We start from the raw sequence: 18,242 nt of genomic DNA, 5'->3' as shown, positions 1-18,242 counted from the left end.
GACTCCCTCTATTACGGTATCTCTTATCCTGCTATCCTCTCTTCTTCCCCTGACTCGACCTTCCTGCTTCCCCATGTCTTCCTCTCCTCTCCTACTTTCTCCCTGCTTCCTCTCCCCTCCCCCCACCCATTCCTCATTATTTTAAAATAACTTGACCATGTACCTCATCACTGTCCTCCTAGGTTCATTTTAACCTAAGAGGAATTATTACTTACTATGCTGATTATAAAATTCAGTTTTTTTTTCTTCTCAGAAAGCATGGCTTGAATCTACTGTGTCATATACACAGTTACATTCTGTTATATGAGTTATAGGAAAGTATACTTCTTTTTTACTTGGAATGGAAAAATGAGATTGACATACATAAATATATTTAAGAGTTTTTAACAGATATTTTTGTGATGTTCTTAAAGTTCATTCCTAAGTGTATACACTAGATTATCTTAAAATGTCTACATACTTTATTTGAAGTAATGGGTTTTTAAAGATGGAAAAATTGAAATTGCTCCAGTTTTTTTAAGGGTAGGAAAAATTAAAATGTAATCTCTTAGATTTATGACTTTCTCTCATATTCCCAGTCCTTTTCCTTTACTTTTGTACTAGGTTTTTAAAATATCCTAGGGAGCAAGGCCAGACATGCTGGCACACACCTTTAATCCTAGCATTCAGAAGGCAGAGACACGAGGATCTCTGTGAGTTAGAGACCAGCCTGGTCTACATAATGAGTTTCAAGACAGCCAGATGTAGCTACATAATAGAAAAAAAAAAAACCCAGTCTCAAAAAGAAAAGAAGTAAAGAAAATAGTCACTATTACAATGGAATCTTAACCATACTTGGTTTAGGTTTTACTGGTAAAGGTTATTACTGTCTGTCCATTAGCCACAGTTAGCATAAGGGCTGAAAACTGGGACATGTCATAGACTATTTTATTACATGTAAGTGTGCTCTGTCGTGATTATCACTCTGTATTACTAAGTAGACATGTTTATGCAGCTAATGTTCATAACATGTCTCATCATTCCTGTGGGCTGGGCAGCATTCTGAGTCAAATGGCATCCCTCTTGTTGACATACCCTTACTGGTTGAACGGCACCAGCTGTTGTAACTGATAAAGCTCGATGTCTTACTGTTGGGATAGCGTACCAGCACTAATGTAGGTGGGAGGCCCACACATAGGCATTCTTTTATCTCAGGGCTCCACACAAGAACAGACAGGAATAGGAAGGAAGGCCTTAGTGTGGAGTGTGTAGAACTGTCTCCCAGGCCCACAGCTTAGTGAGTGGGTTACAGAGACTCCTCTCTGCCACTCACTGCATGAGTTTGCTTCATTGCCACATTTCAGTGGGTTTGGCTGTTTAACCATTTTTAATGAGGAGACAGTCTGTCAGATTTATCTTAGTTTGAAGATGTGCATGCTACGAAGAGAAAGTTTCCCCCAGCATAAAGCTGTCTCCTACTAATAACATGTCTACATAGTCACTGCACTCTGCTGCTGCCACCTACTGCTCATGTCTACATAGTCACTGCACTCTGCTTCTGCCACCTACTGCTCATGTCCACATAGTCACTGCACTCTGCTGCTGCTGCCTACTGCTCATGTCTACATAGTCACTGCACTCTGCTGCTGCTGCCTACAGCTCATGTCTACATAGTCACTGCACTCTACTGCCTCCTGCTGCTCATGTCTACATAGTCACTGCACTCTGCTGCTTCCTACTGCTCATGTCTACATAGTCACTGCACTCTACTGCTGCTGCCTACTGCTCATGTCTACATAGTCACTGCACTCTGCTGCTTCCTACTGCTCATGTCTACATAGTCACTGCACTCTGCTGCCGCCTACTGCTCATGTCTACATAGTCACTGCACTCTGCTGCTTCCTACTGCTCATGTCTACATAGTCACTGCACTCTACTGCTGCTGCCTACTGCTCATGTCTACATAGTCACTGCACTCTGCTGCCGCCTACTGCTCATGTCTACCTAGTCACTGCACTCTGCTGCCGCCTACTGCTCATGTCTATATAGTCACTGCACTCTGCTGCCACCTACTGCTCATGTCTACATAGTCACTGCACTCTGCTGCCTACTGCTCATGTCTACATAGTCACTGCACTCTGCTGCCGCCTACTGCTCATGTCTACCTAGTCACTGCACTCTGCTGCCGCCTACTGCTCATGTCTATATAGTCACTGCACTCTGCTGCCACCTACTGCTCATGTCTACATAGTCACTGCACTCTGCTGCCTACTGCTCATGTCTACATAGTCACTGCACTCTGCTGCTTACTGCTCATGTCTACATAGTCACTGCACTCTGCTGCTGCTGCTCATGTCTACATAGTCACTGCACTCTGCTGCTGCTGCCTACTGCTCATGTCTACATAGTCACTGCACTCTGCTGCTGCTTCCTGCTGCTCATGTTTTAGATTTTTTTTCAGAAGTTCATGTTAATTTCACCAGATGCTATGTTTTGCTTCAATACAACTTAAAATCTTGCTTCTTGGGTTGGGGATGTCACTTAGTGGCTGTCCCTTGCCACACATGAAGGTCCAAGGTTCAATCCCCAGTACTAAAAATGGAGGGGGAGCTAGCTTCTAGAAAAAAAAGTCTGAACATCTCAAGTATTATGCTAAATATTTACTGAAGTTAGAAGTAGTTAACCTTTATGACTAAGAAATGTAATGTGCCATTTCCTGTAATGTGTAGTCTTCCCACCAGCTGCCTGGGATCCCAAGTTGTCTCAGCCCCCAAATAACACATGAAACACTATATTAATTAAAATGCTGTTGGCCATTTTCTTGGTTTCTTATTGGCTAGCTCTGACTTAATTATTAACCCATAACTGTTAATCTCTGTTAATCTCAGTATTTCCACGTGTCTTCTCTTACCTGAGAAAGGGTCCAGCCCTCTTACTCCTCTGGTGTCCTATGTCATGACTGACTGTGCCTCTGTTTCCCAGAATCCTCCTTGACTCCTAGTCCCACCTATCTTGCTTTCCTATTGGCCAATAGTGCTTTATTTAATCAACCAGTAGGACAACATATACACAGAAGGACTTCTCCCATCATCTCCTCTTTTCTGTCTAAAAGAAAGGTTTTAACTTTAACATAGTCAAATTATATATTACACAGCATTTATCAAGTAAGAACCACAGTTACAATATTTAGTCCCATTAACATTTAGTAAGATTTTAAAAAAGTATTTTATCATCTATATGTGTGAGTCTAAAGTCTTGTATGTAACATCCTTTATCATAACTAAGGAAACTATAATTAGCTGTCTTCAACTCCATCAAAGACCACAGAAGAATAATGTATAAACTCTAAAATTGACAGAGACACCTTACTACCTGGACAGTCACCTGAAGTTCCTCTGTGAGCCACCATGTAGTTGCTGGGAATTTAACTTAGGACCTCTGAATAACAAGTGCTCTTAAACTCTGAGCCATCTCTCCAGCCCCTGAAGTTCCTCTGTAATGTTGAGGCATACATCTTCAGCCCATAGGCCACAGTGTATCTGGCAGACTTCTCAGCAAAGCGGGAAATTTTAAACTGTCCACCTGCATTGGCAGTTTGCCAGTCATTTTTCTATGTCCTGCAGAATGTCTGGAAGACTCTTCCATGAAGCAGGAACCCTGTAGGACTGTCCAAGTTCAGCAGTCACTTTCCTGTGGGTCCTTCATGTCCAGTTTATACAGCAACAATCAAATAGTCCAGGCAGGAGCAACTTCTTGCCCAAATGGCTAATCTTGCCATGTTGAAGCAAACTCCATATGAGTTTCTTCGATGCCCATCTTCCTCTCAGAAGTAATTGGTGTGCCAGAAGCAGTTGTATCTGTCATGAAAAACCCTAAACCATTTAAATGCCATATATTCTGTAGGTCTTTGAAAGGTTTGAAGATCTATCCATCTCAAATACAAGTTCTGATTATTATAACTATAATCTGTATTTAATTATACATTATGTTTTAAAAGATCAGTATAAACACAATACTTAAACAGGGGGAGAAATATACGTATCACAAAAATTGACCTTAAATTTGTATCAATAAATGAAAATCTATACCAATACAAAGTATTCATTTCTATATCATATTCCCTTTTTTCCCTTTAGAAAGAGATTGACTATGATCATTACTGTTTATAACCAACCCTGTAAAATGAAAACAATATTTGGGAATGTGGGTGTTGTTCATTCCAAACTGCGTCCTGCTGGTTGGGGGCGCTGTCCATCCCATGGGGATCATGACAAAACACAGAAACCTGGCTAAGTCCTTGGTTTTTGTAGTCTGTAAAGCTGCATCATCTCAGTTGTTTTAGATGCTGGACTTCCTGGGACACTGCTTCAGGATGTCTTGCTTCATCAAACCATAGAAGTCTGGAAGGAATCCACAGTTTTTCATTTTCCAAAGTAACATATCCTTATACTTAAATTTTGAAGTCAAGGCATTTTCAAAAGATATAAGTTGGATAAATTCAGCAGCATGTATAATCAAGTATATTTCAGCAATTGTTCCTTCCTTAGCAATTGAACAACTGAAAAACACAATAGCATACAGTATCCAGAATCGCTATGTATTTTCCATCTTTATGTGGCTTTTTATATATCTATATCTATATATATATTTTTTTATTTTACTTTTTACTTTTTTGAGACAGGATTTCTCTGTGTGCTTTGGCTGCCCTTGAACTCCCTCTGTGCATCAGGCTGGCCTTGAAATCAGAGTTCTGTTTGCCTCTGCCTCCCAAGTGCTGGGACTAAAGGTGTGTGCCACCACACCCAGCTACTCTATTTATGTTGTTATTTTTTTTCACTATCCTGTTCCTTTTTCTCTCCCAAGTGTAGGTATATTTTTAAACACACTATAAACCTTTTAGAGGTTTTACTTCATCTGAATCTGACTTTACTGTAAATCTTTGTTTTTCTAGCTATGTGTCTGTTAATCTGCTAAACAACATTGATAAAGTTAAAGCAGAAACAGCCACTGGCTTCTCAACATGGGGCTGTGCTCACTGCCTTGGTCTATGCTGCTTGGAGATGTGGTCACTGCCAGCTGCTTGTGCACACCATTCAATTGTTGGCAGAGCCTCTTAAAAGAGCCTTGCAGTTTTTTGCCTCTTATACTGAGTCAGGAAGACTCCATTAAGGGAGTTGTGTGAGTCTCTGCTTGTCTCTAGAAAAACAGAGCCCACCCAAGGAAATGCTGTCACCAAGAAGCCATGCTTCTCTCTGTTCTTCTGTTTCTAAAAATCCCTTTTTAAGCTTTTGTTAAGTGGAAATTTGTGCCCCAAGTCCGTGCGCCATATGTAACGTGTACTTTTCCCATCGGCCTGGTCCCAGAGCCACGTCAGTCCCAAATGAACACACAGAAGGCTATATTAATTATGAAGCTGTTGGCCATTTGCTTGGTTTCCTATTGGCTTGCTTTGACTTAATAACTGTTAATCTGAGTGTTTTCACGTGGTCTTCTCTTACTGGAGAAAGGGTCCAGACCTCTTACTCCTCTGGTGTCCTATGTCGTGACTGACTGTGCCTCTGTTTCCCAGAATCCTCCTCGACTCCTAGTCCCACCTATCTTGCTTTCCTATTGGCCAACAGTTTTATTTAATCAACCAGTAGGACAACATATACACAGAAGGACTTCCCCCATCAATTTCCTTATTTCACATTTATGTTCTATTCCAAAAGGTTCAGTGCCCTTGTCTTCAAGCTTTCTGTGCCTTATATAGAAAAATAACAATAGCAAGGTCCAGACCTCACTGCTATAAAGGCAGTCTGCATTATTCTAGCCTCCTGAGTACTTTTTTCTTGAGTATTTTTGCTTTTTAAATTAGATTAGTTTTAGATAGCCATGATATGAATTTAGAAAAAGCCTTGGGTTTTAAGAACAAACCTTGGACTTAGTAATTTTCTGCAGACTGTGTATATTACCATGCTTTTTTCTTGGAATGCAGCGATCAAAGAGCTTCCAAATGTCAGATTTTTCATCATGGCAATTTAATTAAGTGTTCTTAGCTCTTTTACTCCTGTAATTACAGTCAGGAAGGCTCCAGTTGAAAGGCTGGCACCATTGAATGGCTTTGTGAAATGTTTGCTACATTCGTAGTTAATTTTTTAGTGTTCAGATTTGGGTCACTGGAAAGATGGCTTGGTGGGCAAGAGCACTCAACTGTGAGAAGCATAAGAGCCCAAGTTCAGATCCCCAGGACTCAAAAAGGTCCTGACTCTTCATGTGCCTCTGACCCCAGCCTTGGGTGGTGGAGACAGGTAGATCCAGTAGCTCTGTGGTTGACCAGCCTGGCCCAAATGGCAAGTTGCAGTTCAGGGAGCTGCCCTGTTGTCCAGCAGATGCATCTGAGAGTGACAGAGGAAGACACGGGACTAACTCCATGCTCTACCTTTTCATGTGTATTTGTCACCCCACACTCACATGCATGTCTCTTGCACTCTTATAGCCCGGAAGTTATGTCTGATTTTCCATCTATTCCTCATAGGGTTCTAGAGGACCATGTACTAAGCCAAAACTATAATAAATCCTTAGTTCTCCTTCCTTCCTCTGCAACAGTGACACAGATCCTGGCTCCCGGCCGTGGCCTGAGTCCGACACATTCTCTGGCTCTCAGTCCCCACAATCTGTTGGAAGTGCGGCTGCAGACAGTGGCACCGAGTGCCTTTCAGACTCTGCCATGGACTTGCCCGATGTCACTCTCTCCCTCTGTGGAGGCCTCAGTGAGAACGGAGAGATTTCTAAAGGTATGCAGGACAGCCATGCCTGTCTTCACCTTAGAAGGTCAGCATCTGTCTTGTGCCCAGACTTCTGTTCAATAAATTACTGGCACGAGGGGAAGAAATTAATGAAATCTGCTTGAAAATGGTGTAAGACGTCTGAATCCTTGAGTGGCCTTGTGCAAGTATGGGTACCTTTCCATAAGGCCTTGTCCTTAGAGTTTCACAGTGTATACGTGTGGGGTAGTTTTATGAGGGCTGCTACCTGGAAAACTCTTAAGTTCAGATTCAGAGGTTGGTAACTTACAAGCTGCGCTGTCGGCAGAGCAGCAGGGTGGGATCACACTGCATCCATCTTGTATGTAAAGCTGTTGACATACCTGAGGGGTGGGAGGGAGCCAGTTGCCTTCCTGACAAACACCAGGACTCACTGAGGGAGGGACAGCGCTGTCCACTGAGGAGACAGTCTGTCCGATAGTCTTCCAACCTTTGTTCCCCATCTCCTGTGTTAAGAATTAAATGCAGAGCCTTGCACGTGCCTGCTAGGCAAGCAGCATGACATTAGCTACTTCTGATCCCCTTCTACTGTAGTTTAAATAGCACTGAGCCAAGTTGCCTGGATTGACCTTGTGTTGTCCAGGCAGATCTGGTCCCTCAGTTGTCCTGCCTCTGGCAACTTTATATTCATTTTAAATTAAAACTTTCTCTCAGTTTGACCCCTATCCTGTAATGGCCTTTCCTAAAAAGGCAAGGTTCCTTTGCATGCCTGACACCATCACATTGGCACTGTCCTTTGTCTCCTGTCCCCTCCAGAGCACTAGAGATGTGACGAGAGAGACTGGGTGAAGAGGGCCTGGAGCTGCCTCAAGTGGCAGCAGGGTGCAAGATGGTAGAAAGACGGTGGGAGTTTTAGTTTAGTTTAGTTTCGGTTTAGGTTGTTTGCTTGAGTCCTAAAATATGAAAGTATCTTTTGATAAATATGGAAAACATAGTTTCTTCAAAAGCCTTTTTTAAGCCTACAAGTCCTTTATTGCAGAGTACTGCAAGCATCTCCATGGGGATCTGTGCACTCACTCACCAAACTGATGCATGCTTTACGTTGCAGAAAAGTTCATGGAGCATATCATCACTTACCATGAGTTTGCAGAAAACCCTGGCCTTATCGACAACCCAAACCTTGTTATACGGATATATAACCGGTAAATACCATTGCTTTCATCATTGCTAAGTACTCTGTAGTTTTTAACTGTCATCCTTGTTGTCATCTCATAAATGAGCCAACATACAGTGATTTGCAAGTGAGACTGAACTGAAGCTTCAACTTATTTTTCCCTGAGTCATTGCAATGCTGTTACTATTTTATGGATTTTACTGCTTCTCAGCTCACAGAAGTTTGGCTTAAAGCAAATTGGCAAAATTTAATTGCTCATTTCTTTATTAGACAGAATAAGCAATTTGATAGATTATTTTTCCATTTTCCCTCTAGTCCCCCGGCCCTCTCTGCCCCAGCACTTTCCCCCAACCCTGCTTTGCTTCTGACTCTCTGTGTGTTTGCCCAATTTTTGTTTCTCGTAGTTACTACAACTGGGCTTTGGCTGCTCCCATGATCCTTAGCTTGCAAGTATTCCAGAAGAGTTTGCCTAAGGTGAGTGATCTGCATTTGAAGCGTCCCTCAAAGTATCTGTAACATACAGCAGCCCAAACTACTTGTTCTACTCAAAGTTTTAAGTTTAGTATTTTGTATCAGAAATCCAAACTGCTGTATTCATCCACTAAATCCTAGACAATTCACCGGCCTGCCACATTTCCTGTTTTATTTACACCAGTTTTAGACAGGGACAAAGAGTGCTCAGTGGTAGAGCACTTTCCTGAATGTGTGAAGGTCTGAGTTCAGTCTCCAGTAGCACAAAAGGAAGGGTTTATTAAATCATCAGTTAAAAATGGAATCAAGGTCTCCTCTGTATGGGAAGAAGCAGCAAGAAGTGGGTGATGTGGGCACCAGAAAGGTGACATCAGTGTGCTGGGACACCTGTTACATAGAACTTTCTGCCCGCCCACAAGATACCATTCGCCTCATCTGTCTTTGTATCATAAAAGCCACAGGTTACAAAGATAATAGGTGGAAACTCTGTCTGCTTGCAGAACCCTGAGGTCCACTGGGCCTCGCACCACAAACTACCCTGGAGCCTTGTCCTTTCCAAAGGAGTGCTTGCCTTTCCTTCTGGGCTGCTGAGAGCACTAGCGGGGTTTGAGAGGGGTGTAGAGCATCATGCATCTGTTATAAGGCAGTGAGGAGTCAGTGATCTACAGCCATTACACCTCCTGTATTAACCCACACTGTTTGCAGGCCACAGTCGAGTCCTGGGTTAAAGACAAGATGCCAAAGAAATCTGGTCGGTGGTGGTTTTGGCGGAAGAAAGAGAGCATGACCAAACAGGTAATGACTCTGATTTGTTTTTAAACAACTCTTTTTCTACCACTCAAAAAGATAGGGTACAGACACTGTTTGGCAGTAATAGTGCCCAGCAGTTCTGAGGAGTCAGCTGGCATGCAGGTGCTATGCTAGTGCTTTCTATGCTAGCGCTTTCTACAGATGTTTGAACTGCTGTTTTTTAGGAAGCTTGGAGTTTGTAGACAGAGCTGGGTGAGGCCCTGTAAGTAGTGAGGGTGGAGCCAGGGCAAACCTTGAATCTCACTCCAGTGCTGTGCTCTTTCTGCTTCCTATGTTACCCCTCAGGTGTGAACAGAGGGTACAGTCCTGCACAGATCCACATACAAATATGCAGGACATCCCTTTTAGCAAAGTAGCAGGAGAGCAGGTTTGTCCAGAGACCCACACTAAATGAGCCTTCTAAAGAAGAGACTCCTGGGAGTTTCACCTGTTGTTTTTCAGATAACAGAGGGTGGTCTCTGGCTGTCTTTCTCCCTTCTGTAGGTAAAAGACAGGAGAAGAGGGCACCAGTAGTCACTTCTGTGGTGTGATCCAGGTGTCTCTACCAGAGACATGGCCATTGGACCAAGTATATTTTGTGGGCAGCTTTTTGCAAGCAGTATATGATTTATGCCCTTTACCTTCAAGTGAAGAAAGTCCCTCAAGGTTCCAGTCATGGGTTGAGGTTTTTGTTTCCTCACAAGGATCACAACCAAAGTCTAGAGAAAACATTGTACACTGACATTTTCATCTTTCTTTCCAGCTGCCAGAGACCAAAGAGGGAAAATCTGAAGTCCTGCCAACAAATGACCTGCCTTCCAATGCTGAGGAGCCAACCAGTGCCAGGTGGGTACCCTTCCTTCTCCTAGCTCACAGCACTTGGGCAGTCCTACTTGGTTTTTACATCAAAGTTGATGTTGGCAATTCTGCTGAGTTTTCAGCCAGAAATATCTTTTTCCTGTAAAGAGACATGACATTAAGTGGCTTGTCAGTGCCACTTGGTAGATAAGAACAGCCTTTCCCAATTCAGCTGACTTAAATACACATCACTGCTTCTAACTACTGTACCCATCCCAGAGCCTGGCTACTAAGAAAGACAGAACTTTGGGAAGGGATCCTAGACATAATGGGGGTGGCTGTGCTCGTATCCCTACTCCCCTGCTTTTCAGGTAGCAGAAGGGACATGAAAAAGCTTTTGAAGGGTGGGTTGTCCCCTCCTTTGGACAATTGAGTTGTGTGACCTGAGGAGAGTTGAGCATGTTGTGGATACTTACATTCCCAACCCCGTTCTCTCATCTCTCACGTGGCAACCCTAGTCTAAGAATTTGTCTTCTCGATCTTTGTTCCTCTTAGAAAAGAAGCATAAAGTAAATTTTCTAACTTTAGAAATATTTCCTGCTATGTCCATGTATGCTCATTTTGCCAATGATGTTTTAAAATATACAGAAGTAACTTCCTGCCATTTACAAGAGGGAGGCAAATGGTGACCTTTTAAAGTTGTGGTGCCAGTAGTTGAGGCATAAGTACATGAATGTGGTGAGAGAAACAGCCCTTGCTGTCCTAGAAAGGGTTGAAGGGTTAATTGTTTTGAGACAAGGTCTTCCTGTGTAGTCAAGGCTTGAACACTTCCTTCTGCCTCAGCCTTCTGGAGACTGGAATTATGAACACGTGACACTTGTTTATTTTCTTGTCCTAAATTAAAAAAGCTCACACCTGTCAAATATCCTGCCTCTCTCTGACTAGTTTGGTGTTGGATAGGCCTGCAGAGAATGATACTTCGAGTGATGAGGGGTCACAGGATTTGGAAGAAACAATCAAAGTTGATGCCATCTCCATGGAGACGTTGAGTCACTGTAGCACAGCTTCATACAAGAAGTCTCTCCGACTCTCTTCAGACCAGATAGTAAGTATTTTGCAGTAGAGTTGTGCTTGTAGGAGAACAGCACCCCAAACCCTGGTGAGCAACTAGGGCCACTCAAGGAGCTTGTGATGTGGGTTCCTCCCCACACAGAACTCCTCCTTCGGTTTCTGGAGATGAACTGAGGAGCAAGTATGTTTCCCAGGTTTCTTTGGCGAATAACACTCCTCATTCAGCACAGGATCACATGCTGCCCCTTGGGATTTGTAACAGCAGGGCAATGGCATTTCAAATGCAGTTTCCTGCATCTCTCTTTGACACAGTTTTACTGTGAAATGGCTCTCCTGGGTTGAGCATGAGGCTGTAGTCAGACAGTGGTAAGTGATTTTAGGTGGGATGCCCGATGGGGAGGTTTTGTTTTGTGCAGGGTATCAGGAAATCCTTGAATGGAAAAACAGTACTCAAGCAGTGCTGCTTCCTCAACCTTTATGACCATGCTTGAGTTGCAGCTAGGCCACATGCTAACACCGAAGAAACCATATGCCCTGAGTTTTGTTGTAAAGCTTTAAACTCTGTTCCAAAAATCTGTATTTTCAGCTTTCATTAATGTTATGCTTTTTATGAAAGGCAAAATTGAAGCTCCATGACGGCCCTAATGACGTCGTATTCAGTATTACAACCCAGTATCAAGGTACCTGTCGTTGTGCAGGAACCATTTACCTGTGGAACTGGAATGACAAAGTCATCATTTCTGACATTGATGGAACAATAACCAAGTAAGTGAGCATACTCTGGGTAGCAGGAAGGATATGGGTTGGGAAAGCAGTCAGTCCTTAGCAATAATGAGATGTCCTGTAATGTCCTGTAAATGGAGTCATTTTTATAGGTGAGGAGGAGGTATGTGGAAACGTACAAATGAATTCTCAGAAGTAACTTGGAAAGATTGACTATTCGATTCCCAAACTCTTATGTACAAAGAAGACAAACTGCTAAGATTGTTGGGATGAGGAGAGAAAGGGATGTGCTGATAGATGTGTCTGTCCCTGAAAACAAACACTGTGCTTTCCTGTGACTCCCCTTTTGGGAGCACGTCGGGGTGTACTATTGCAGGGTTACCTTCAAGTTGCATGGAGTCAGGATGAAACCAGCTTGGGAGAGTGTCCCTGGCTTGTACACCCTACCCACCACCAGTGCTTATTGGAAGCCAGTGGGGAAGATGCTCTGCTGTATATGTTGGTTTCTGGTATCTGTTCCTATTTCTGCCCTCTTGCCAGGTCTGATGCTTTGGGACAGATTCTCCCACAACTGGGTAAAGACTGGACTCATCAAGGTATAGCAAGGCTCTACCATTCTATCAATGAGTGAGTACTCGTTCTCATGTGTCCTTTTCCCAGCTTTGCTTTGACCAAAAATTAGAGAAAAATGATATAAATCTATATACATTGTGTGTTCATGACCTAAATATTTTTTGGTTTTGTTTTCAAAAAACCCTTGTATATCCTATTAGTGGGTTTTATGTGCCATAACTCAGCTAAGATCTGGGAACCACCGACTTTCCTGGGTCATCAGAACTGTAACTGCTTGTAGCTAGGATTTATCAGGAGAGCTGACTCTCACACGTGGTTTATTTACTGGGTCTGTAGCATAAGCATGCTTGGAAAACAATTCCTCAAGGGAAGCCATGCCATCCTTTAGGGGTTCTAGCATGCCATTTACCTGGAGAGAGCTGAGAGCACCCTACTGTGAAAAACAGAGTGTCAGTTACTCAGGTGTAATTATGCCCCCTGTCCTATATAAGAATAGTCTGTGACCTCAAAACTGAATAAGGCCCCTTATATATAACCAATGTCTTGCAGATAATCCAGATCTGTCCACTCTGGATCTTTTTCTGAACTAGGTGTAGCAGTGTTTTGTCAGTGCTTTGCAGTTTAACAGACTCTAATCTTTTTTGCACATAACTCTGTTTGTCCCATGGTTTTTGTTTGGTTGGTTTGGTTTTTCAAGACAGGGTTTCCCTGTAAAACAGCTCTGGCTGTCCTGGAACCCAGAAATCTACCTTCCTCTGCCTCCCAAGTGCTGGGATTAAAGGCATGTGCGACCACCGCCAGACTTTCCCATGGTTCTAACCCTAATTGATTTCCTTTTTAGTTCAGTAATTTCATTTTCAAAGTAAATGAGAGGAAGTTAATTTAGAAAAAAAAATAGACATGGCTAACCTAGGTTGTTTGTATGTGTGTTTGTGCTGTTTTTTAGGAACGGTTACAAGTTTCTATACTGTTCTGCACGTGCCATTGGCATGGCTGACATGACCCGTGGGTATCTGCACTGGGTCAATGACAAGGGCACGATCTTGCCCCGAGGCCCTCTGATGCTGTCTCCCAGCAGTTTGTTCTCTGCCTTCCACAGGTAGCTTTCCCGAAGGTTCCTTCCCGGGGTGGGGTGGGGGCGGGGCCCAGGGCCCAGTGTAGTGTGAACAGACAGCTCTGACAGGTTCCCCAGGGTGTAGAGTGTCTTTGTTTTTTGTTTTTTTGTTTTTTGTTTTTTTTTTTTTTTGGCTCTCTGAAGTACTCAAAGGTGGCTTCACACCCATAAGCATTAAGAAGATAGGGTGATGTGAGGATGAAGATCTGTCCAAGAACATACTCTAGTTAAAAACTACCATTTTGAATTTGGTGATTGCATTTCTTTTTCTTTAGGGAAGTGATAGAAAAGAAACCAGAGAAGTTCAAAATTGAGTGTCTGAATGATATTAAGAACCTGTTCGCTCCGTCCAAGCAGCCCTTCTATGCTGCCTTTGGAAACCGTCCTAACGTAAGTGTCTTTAGAGTGTGTGCTGAATCCTGAGTGAACAAAACTCAGGGGGAAGTGCATTTTAGGGCATAGCCATGTCATAGTTCTCAAACCAGGTCTAGAAGCAGAATGAAATGGCTGTTCTGCCCAGTGGGGCCTTACTTGATGTACACCCCACACCCAGGGCTGGAGAGGTGCGTGCTTGCAGGCACGTGCGCTGGCACCAGAGTTACAAATAGTTTCCAGCCACCGTGTGGGTGCTGGAAATAAAACCAAGGTCCTCCACAAGAACAGCAAGTGCTCTTAACTATGAGTATCTCTCCAGTCCCTTTTTAAAATTTTTGTTGAAACAAGATCTCAGTAAGTTACCCAGGCTGGCCTTGAACTCATTCTGTAGCTTAGGCAGCCTTTGAACTTGAAATCTCTTGCCTCAGTCACTTGAGTAGCCAGGATTACAGGTTGGGAACTCCTGTAGTTACCTTTTGGCCCCAGGAGTGTATATGGAAGGATACCCCACCCCCATACTTTGAGCTTCTTTCCTCAGTTAGTTCTGCCTGACTGGTCTAGAACCATGGTGCTCTTACTCCCTCCTTCCTGACAGTTTTCACCCTGCCTTTTGTACTGCATCCTGTTGGGGGGCTGTGTCCTCCATATCTGGGCATACTGAAGGTGCTATCAGTATTCTCAGAAGACCCTGCTTTGCTCCATTGCTGCCTGTTTTCTGACTCCACGTGCACTTACTGGGTTTGTCTAAAGACTTGCTGTCTTCAGGGTAGTGGTTCTGGCTTATGAGGAACCAGCTAAGTTTTCACTTCTTCTGCAGGATGTCTATGCTTACACACAAGTCGGAGTTCCAGACTGTAGAATATTCACTGTGAATCCAAAGGGTGAATTAATACAAGAAAGGACCAAAGGAAACAAGTCATCGTAAGTACATTCAGGTTGTGGCCAGGGTACAGCTGAGGACAGATAAGAACTGAGACAGGCCCAGCCAGGAGGAGCAGAGCTGTACCTCAGTGAACATTCATGCTCCTTGTCGATAGCAGCTTAAGGAGTCTGGGTATTGTGTGTGTGGAAGAGTCTGGACCCTGGGATAGGGCTGAGCTCCAAGTAAGTACTGAGCAGCCCTCCCACTGCCCTCTGCATAGCCATGGTCTTGTGCTGAACCTGAGTTGTAAAGTAACAGCTTGTGTCTCTTTCCAATCCCTTCCAGGTATCACAGGCTGAGTGAGCTTGTGGAACACGTGTTTCCACTTCTCAGTAAGGAACAGAATTCTGCCTTTCCATGCCCAGAGTTCAGTTCCTTCTGCTACTGGCGAGATCCAATCCCTGATGTGGACCTAGATGACCTAGCTTGAACAGGGCCTGTGTGGCTAGGTGGGGACACTGTCACTCACCTCCCAGTAGAGACGGTAACTGGCCCTCCTACAGATGAAGACCCAGGGGCTGGCAGTCAGGAACCTGCTTTCCAGAACAGGGACAGAGTCCCCGAAGCTGGCACTGCCACCCCCTTTCACCTTCCCAGGCTACCACTCAGCACCTGGACAGAGGAATAAGGGACTCAGCCTGAGGTACAAGCCTGTGCTCCGTTACACATGGGCCCTCACATGCGTCCTGTGGAGTTGTGTGCTGTGTACCACTCAACTGCATAACTTAGAATGGAAGAAATCAGAAACCGAGAAAGAGTGAACCAGCACATTACTACACAAAGTAAAGAGTTAAAATCTCCACTGGTCAATTGAGGTCGCTTCTCTATATAACCAGGGCTTTCTCCAGAGGTCCAGTTAGTGTTGCTGCCTACGAGTACATGTCCTCCTGGGACACCTCCACTCTTGCTCACTGAACTAGGACAGCTGCTTCATGTGCCAAGTTGGGCAGCCCCCACCACCTGTGTGCCAACACCATGAGCCCAACTGCGCCAGCGTGGGCTTTTGGGGGAAGAAGGCCCTTGCATCATCATCTCCTCTGCTGTGCCTGCTGCGCAGTGAGGAAGAAACCGTGGAAGTTACTGTTTAGCCTGGCCAGAAGAACAAATGCATATTTTATGTCCAGAGTAATAGTGAGAAATTGGCTTAAAGTACACAAAAGGCGGCAGTTTGTCCTCACAGGTGTAGAAAGGCAGTTGCACTGGGTTCCGAGAGTTACCCTTTTCTCTGACACTGTGGATTTCAGGAATTCTGGGCTTCAGAGTTGCCAGGGGAAAAAACCTTTAGCTAGTGGCATTGACCAGTCATTTGGATTTCAATCATGTAATGAGTCCCTGGAAGCATGGGAGAAAGGGGTCATGGAGGGCCTGTGATAGCCAGTGCCTCAGCAGTGTTGCTGCAGATGAGGCCTCATGGGGATGTGGGGTATCCTGCATCTCCTTGGCAGCATCATACACTGGCCTGGTTAAGTGCTCTTGTCAAGTGTCAGAGCAGATGGCACCAGGCAAAGTTAATGCCCTGGAGTCTCCAGAGCCTATGATCAGCTGGGTGTGGACAGTCACTGCAGTGCGAGCATGGAGAGAAATATTGGCGGAAGGTGTCCTAGAGACAGACCTTCAATGGTTCTCAGTCACAGCCCTCCACTGGGAAGATGGAAGTGAAGGCTTCTGAGCGGGGAGGGGTCTACAGATAAAGATGGGTCCGTTTCCAACTCTACATGCCCTGCAGTTGGATGACTACGGCTGTGTCATAGTGTTTTAGGTTGCTTCATCCAAAATGATACTCACCTAGAGTTGGTTTAGAAAAGGGGTGGTTATTTTCCAGATTGGAGAGTTGAGTGTCCCTGCCTCATTTTAGTATTGCAGTTGAATGCAGAGACCATGGTAAAATTCTTTAATAAAAGAAAAAAACCCTTTGAACATAGTTCTCAGTGGCAAAACCACTGGAGGCACATGCTCCCAGAGAAGGGCAACGCAGGCTTCCACAGTGCTGACCTCCCGTAAGTAGTGCACATCTCCTTCATGAGTTATTTGTGTTAGGCAATAGGGAAACTTGGTTGTTTATTCGAAGTTCTTCCCATTATGCGAAGTTCTTCCCAGTTAGTGAAATAAGATTCTGCTAAAGCAGCCACCTGGCCACCTCCTGGTATTTAGCACACTTTGATATAAAGGATAATGACAGTTGTATGTGCTTAACCTGACCTTAGTAGAATCTCTGTGGTACAGAAAATCTTACCATGTTTCCTCCTTAGACTGTTTTAGTTTGTCCTCTATGGAGTTTTTGCCGAGGTTTCCTTCTCTTGACAAACTCTTTTCTTTGGACACATGGGCCTTTTCAGAGGACCCAGCTTAGGGTCTGGGACTCCTGGCCTGTGCTGATCTTTCTGCCCCAGTGTCCATTAGCCCTGCACTTGTCTCTGCAGACTGACCCGGGGTACTTAGGCTAATGAAGGTAACTCTTTTTCCTTACTTAAAGGAGTCTTCTCGCTGAAAGTAGATGAGTACTGTTACTGTAGTGTTATAAGGAATTAGGTTTGTGCCGAAAATCCATTGCCATTTGTTACAAATGACATTTGTTCTTTCTGTGAAAGAGAGATGCCCTCACGTGTGTTTGCACACAAACCCTTAGATGGCTTGTTGCAGTACCCCCTTGTCATCAATGACAGGTGATATTGAAGGGACACTGCCGGCAGATTGGCCTCTGAGTCACTCTGTCAGTTGTTGCATCAGTGAAATGGCCCCTCCGTCCTCCAGTTCACTCTCGCATTAATGTTTGCTTTGGTGTCGAGTGTTGAAGCTTGCACTGCTGTGGAATTGATGGCTGCTCTCCACCAGGCTGTGTAGGATACACATGTGGACCTGGGGCGTGCACACTTAGAGCCCCTTGATCAGTACTGCATTCCCTGTGGTCTAACCCATCCCGTCTGCATAGTTTCATGTGGAAAAAGAAATGTACTGTTGTGCTGACCCAAAACTAAAGCTGCTAAAAATCACAGAACAGTCCGGGACCAGAGCTGGAAGGCAGGAAGCTTCTGTCCTTCACAGCCCCTTTGCCCATGGGGCGGGTCCCCCCATCTGTAGTGCTCCTGAAAGCACAGCATCTGTGAGAGGAACGGCTGAGACCACATGAACGCATTCTCTTTTTTGCAAAGTGAGTGTTGCAGGAGCTTACCTTACAGGGTTATTGTATAGCTCTGGGACACCTTGTTTCTGAGCTTGAGAGCATGCTGGAATTTATTTTAAACCCGGTGAAGTAAGTGCTCTTTCCAGGTGAAAACTTGCTTTGCTTTGAAAGCAAAAGAAGGATTGCTCTTTGAATAATTATGTTCAGCTGATGATGTATTTGATCATTAGACAGCATTGTCACTAAGCAGTTTAAGTTGTGTAATTGTAAACACCAGTGCAGTACCTCAGTTATGGCAAAGATGTCTGCAGATGAATGGCTCATATTTTGGTGCAGCATTTTATGTTCACAACAAAATGTTACAATAATAAACTAACATAAACTGA

At 44.1% G+C, this 18,242-nt stretch overlaps 1 protein-coding gene across 4 annotated transcripts in view; it reads left to right on the top strand.

Moving 5' to 3' along the window:
• Lpin2 (lipin 2) overlaps positions 1-18,242 on the top strand; it is a 69,509-nt gene extending 51,267 nt beyond the window's left edge. For 3 of the 4 annotated variants that reach the window (XM_040752833.1, XM_040752832.1, XM_040752830.1), the window contains exons 9-20: positions 6,568-6,755; positions 7,834-7,927; positions 8,304-8,373; positions 9,076-9,165; positions 9,923-10,005; positions 10,903-11,062; positions 11,645-11,793; positions 12,292-12,378; positions 13,271-13,423; positions 13,714-13,828; positions 14,631-14,734; positions 15,021-18,242. In XM_040752833.1, coding sequence (XP_040608767.1) covers positions 6,568-6,755; positions 7,834-7,927; positions 8,304-8,373; positions 9,076-9,165; positions 9,923-10,005; positions 10,903-11,062; positions 11,645-11,793; positions 12,292-12,378; positions 13,271-13,423; positions 13,714-13,828; positions 14,631-14,734; positions 15,021-15,165 — 1,438 coding nt within the window. In that variant the 3' untranslated portion in view covers positions 15,166-18,242. The remainder of the gene's footprint in view (positions 1-6,567; positions 6,756-7,833; positions 7,928-8,303; positions 8,374-9,075; positions 9,166-9,922; positions 10,006-10,902; positions 11,063-11,644; positions 11,794-12,291; positions 12,379-13,270; positions 13,424-13,713; positions 13,829-14,630; positions 14,735-15,020) is intronic. The other variant, XM_040752831.1, reaches the window with a different exon arrangement.

The sequence above is a fragment of the Mesocricetus auratus genome, unplaced genomic scaffold, assembly GCF_017639785.1.
Source record: "Mesocricetus auratus isolate SY011 unplaced genomic scaffold, BCM_Maur_2.0 Super-Scaffold_100010, whole genome shotgun sequence".
In the NCBI taxonomy this organism is placed as follows: Eukaryota; Metazoa; Chordata; class Mammalia; order Rodentia; family Cricetidae; genus Mesocricetus; species Mesocricetus auratus.
This window is presented reverse-complemented; position numbering and strand designations above follow the sequence as displayed.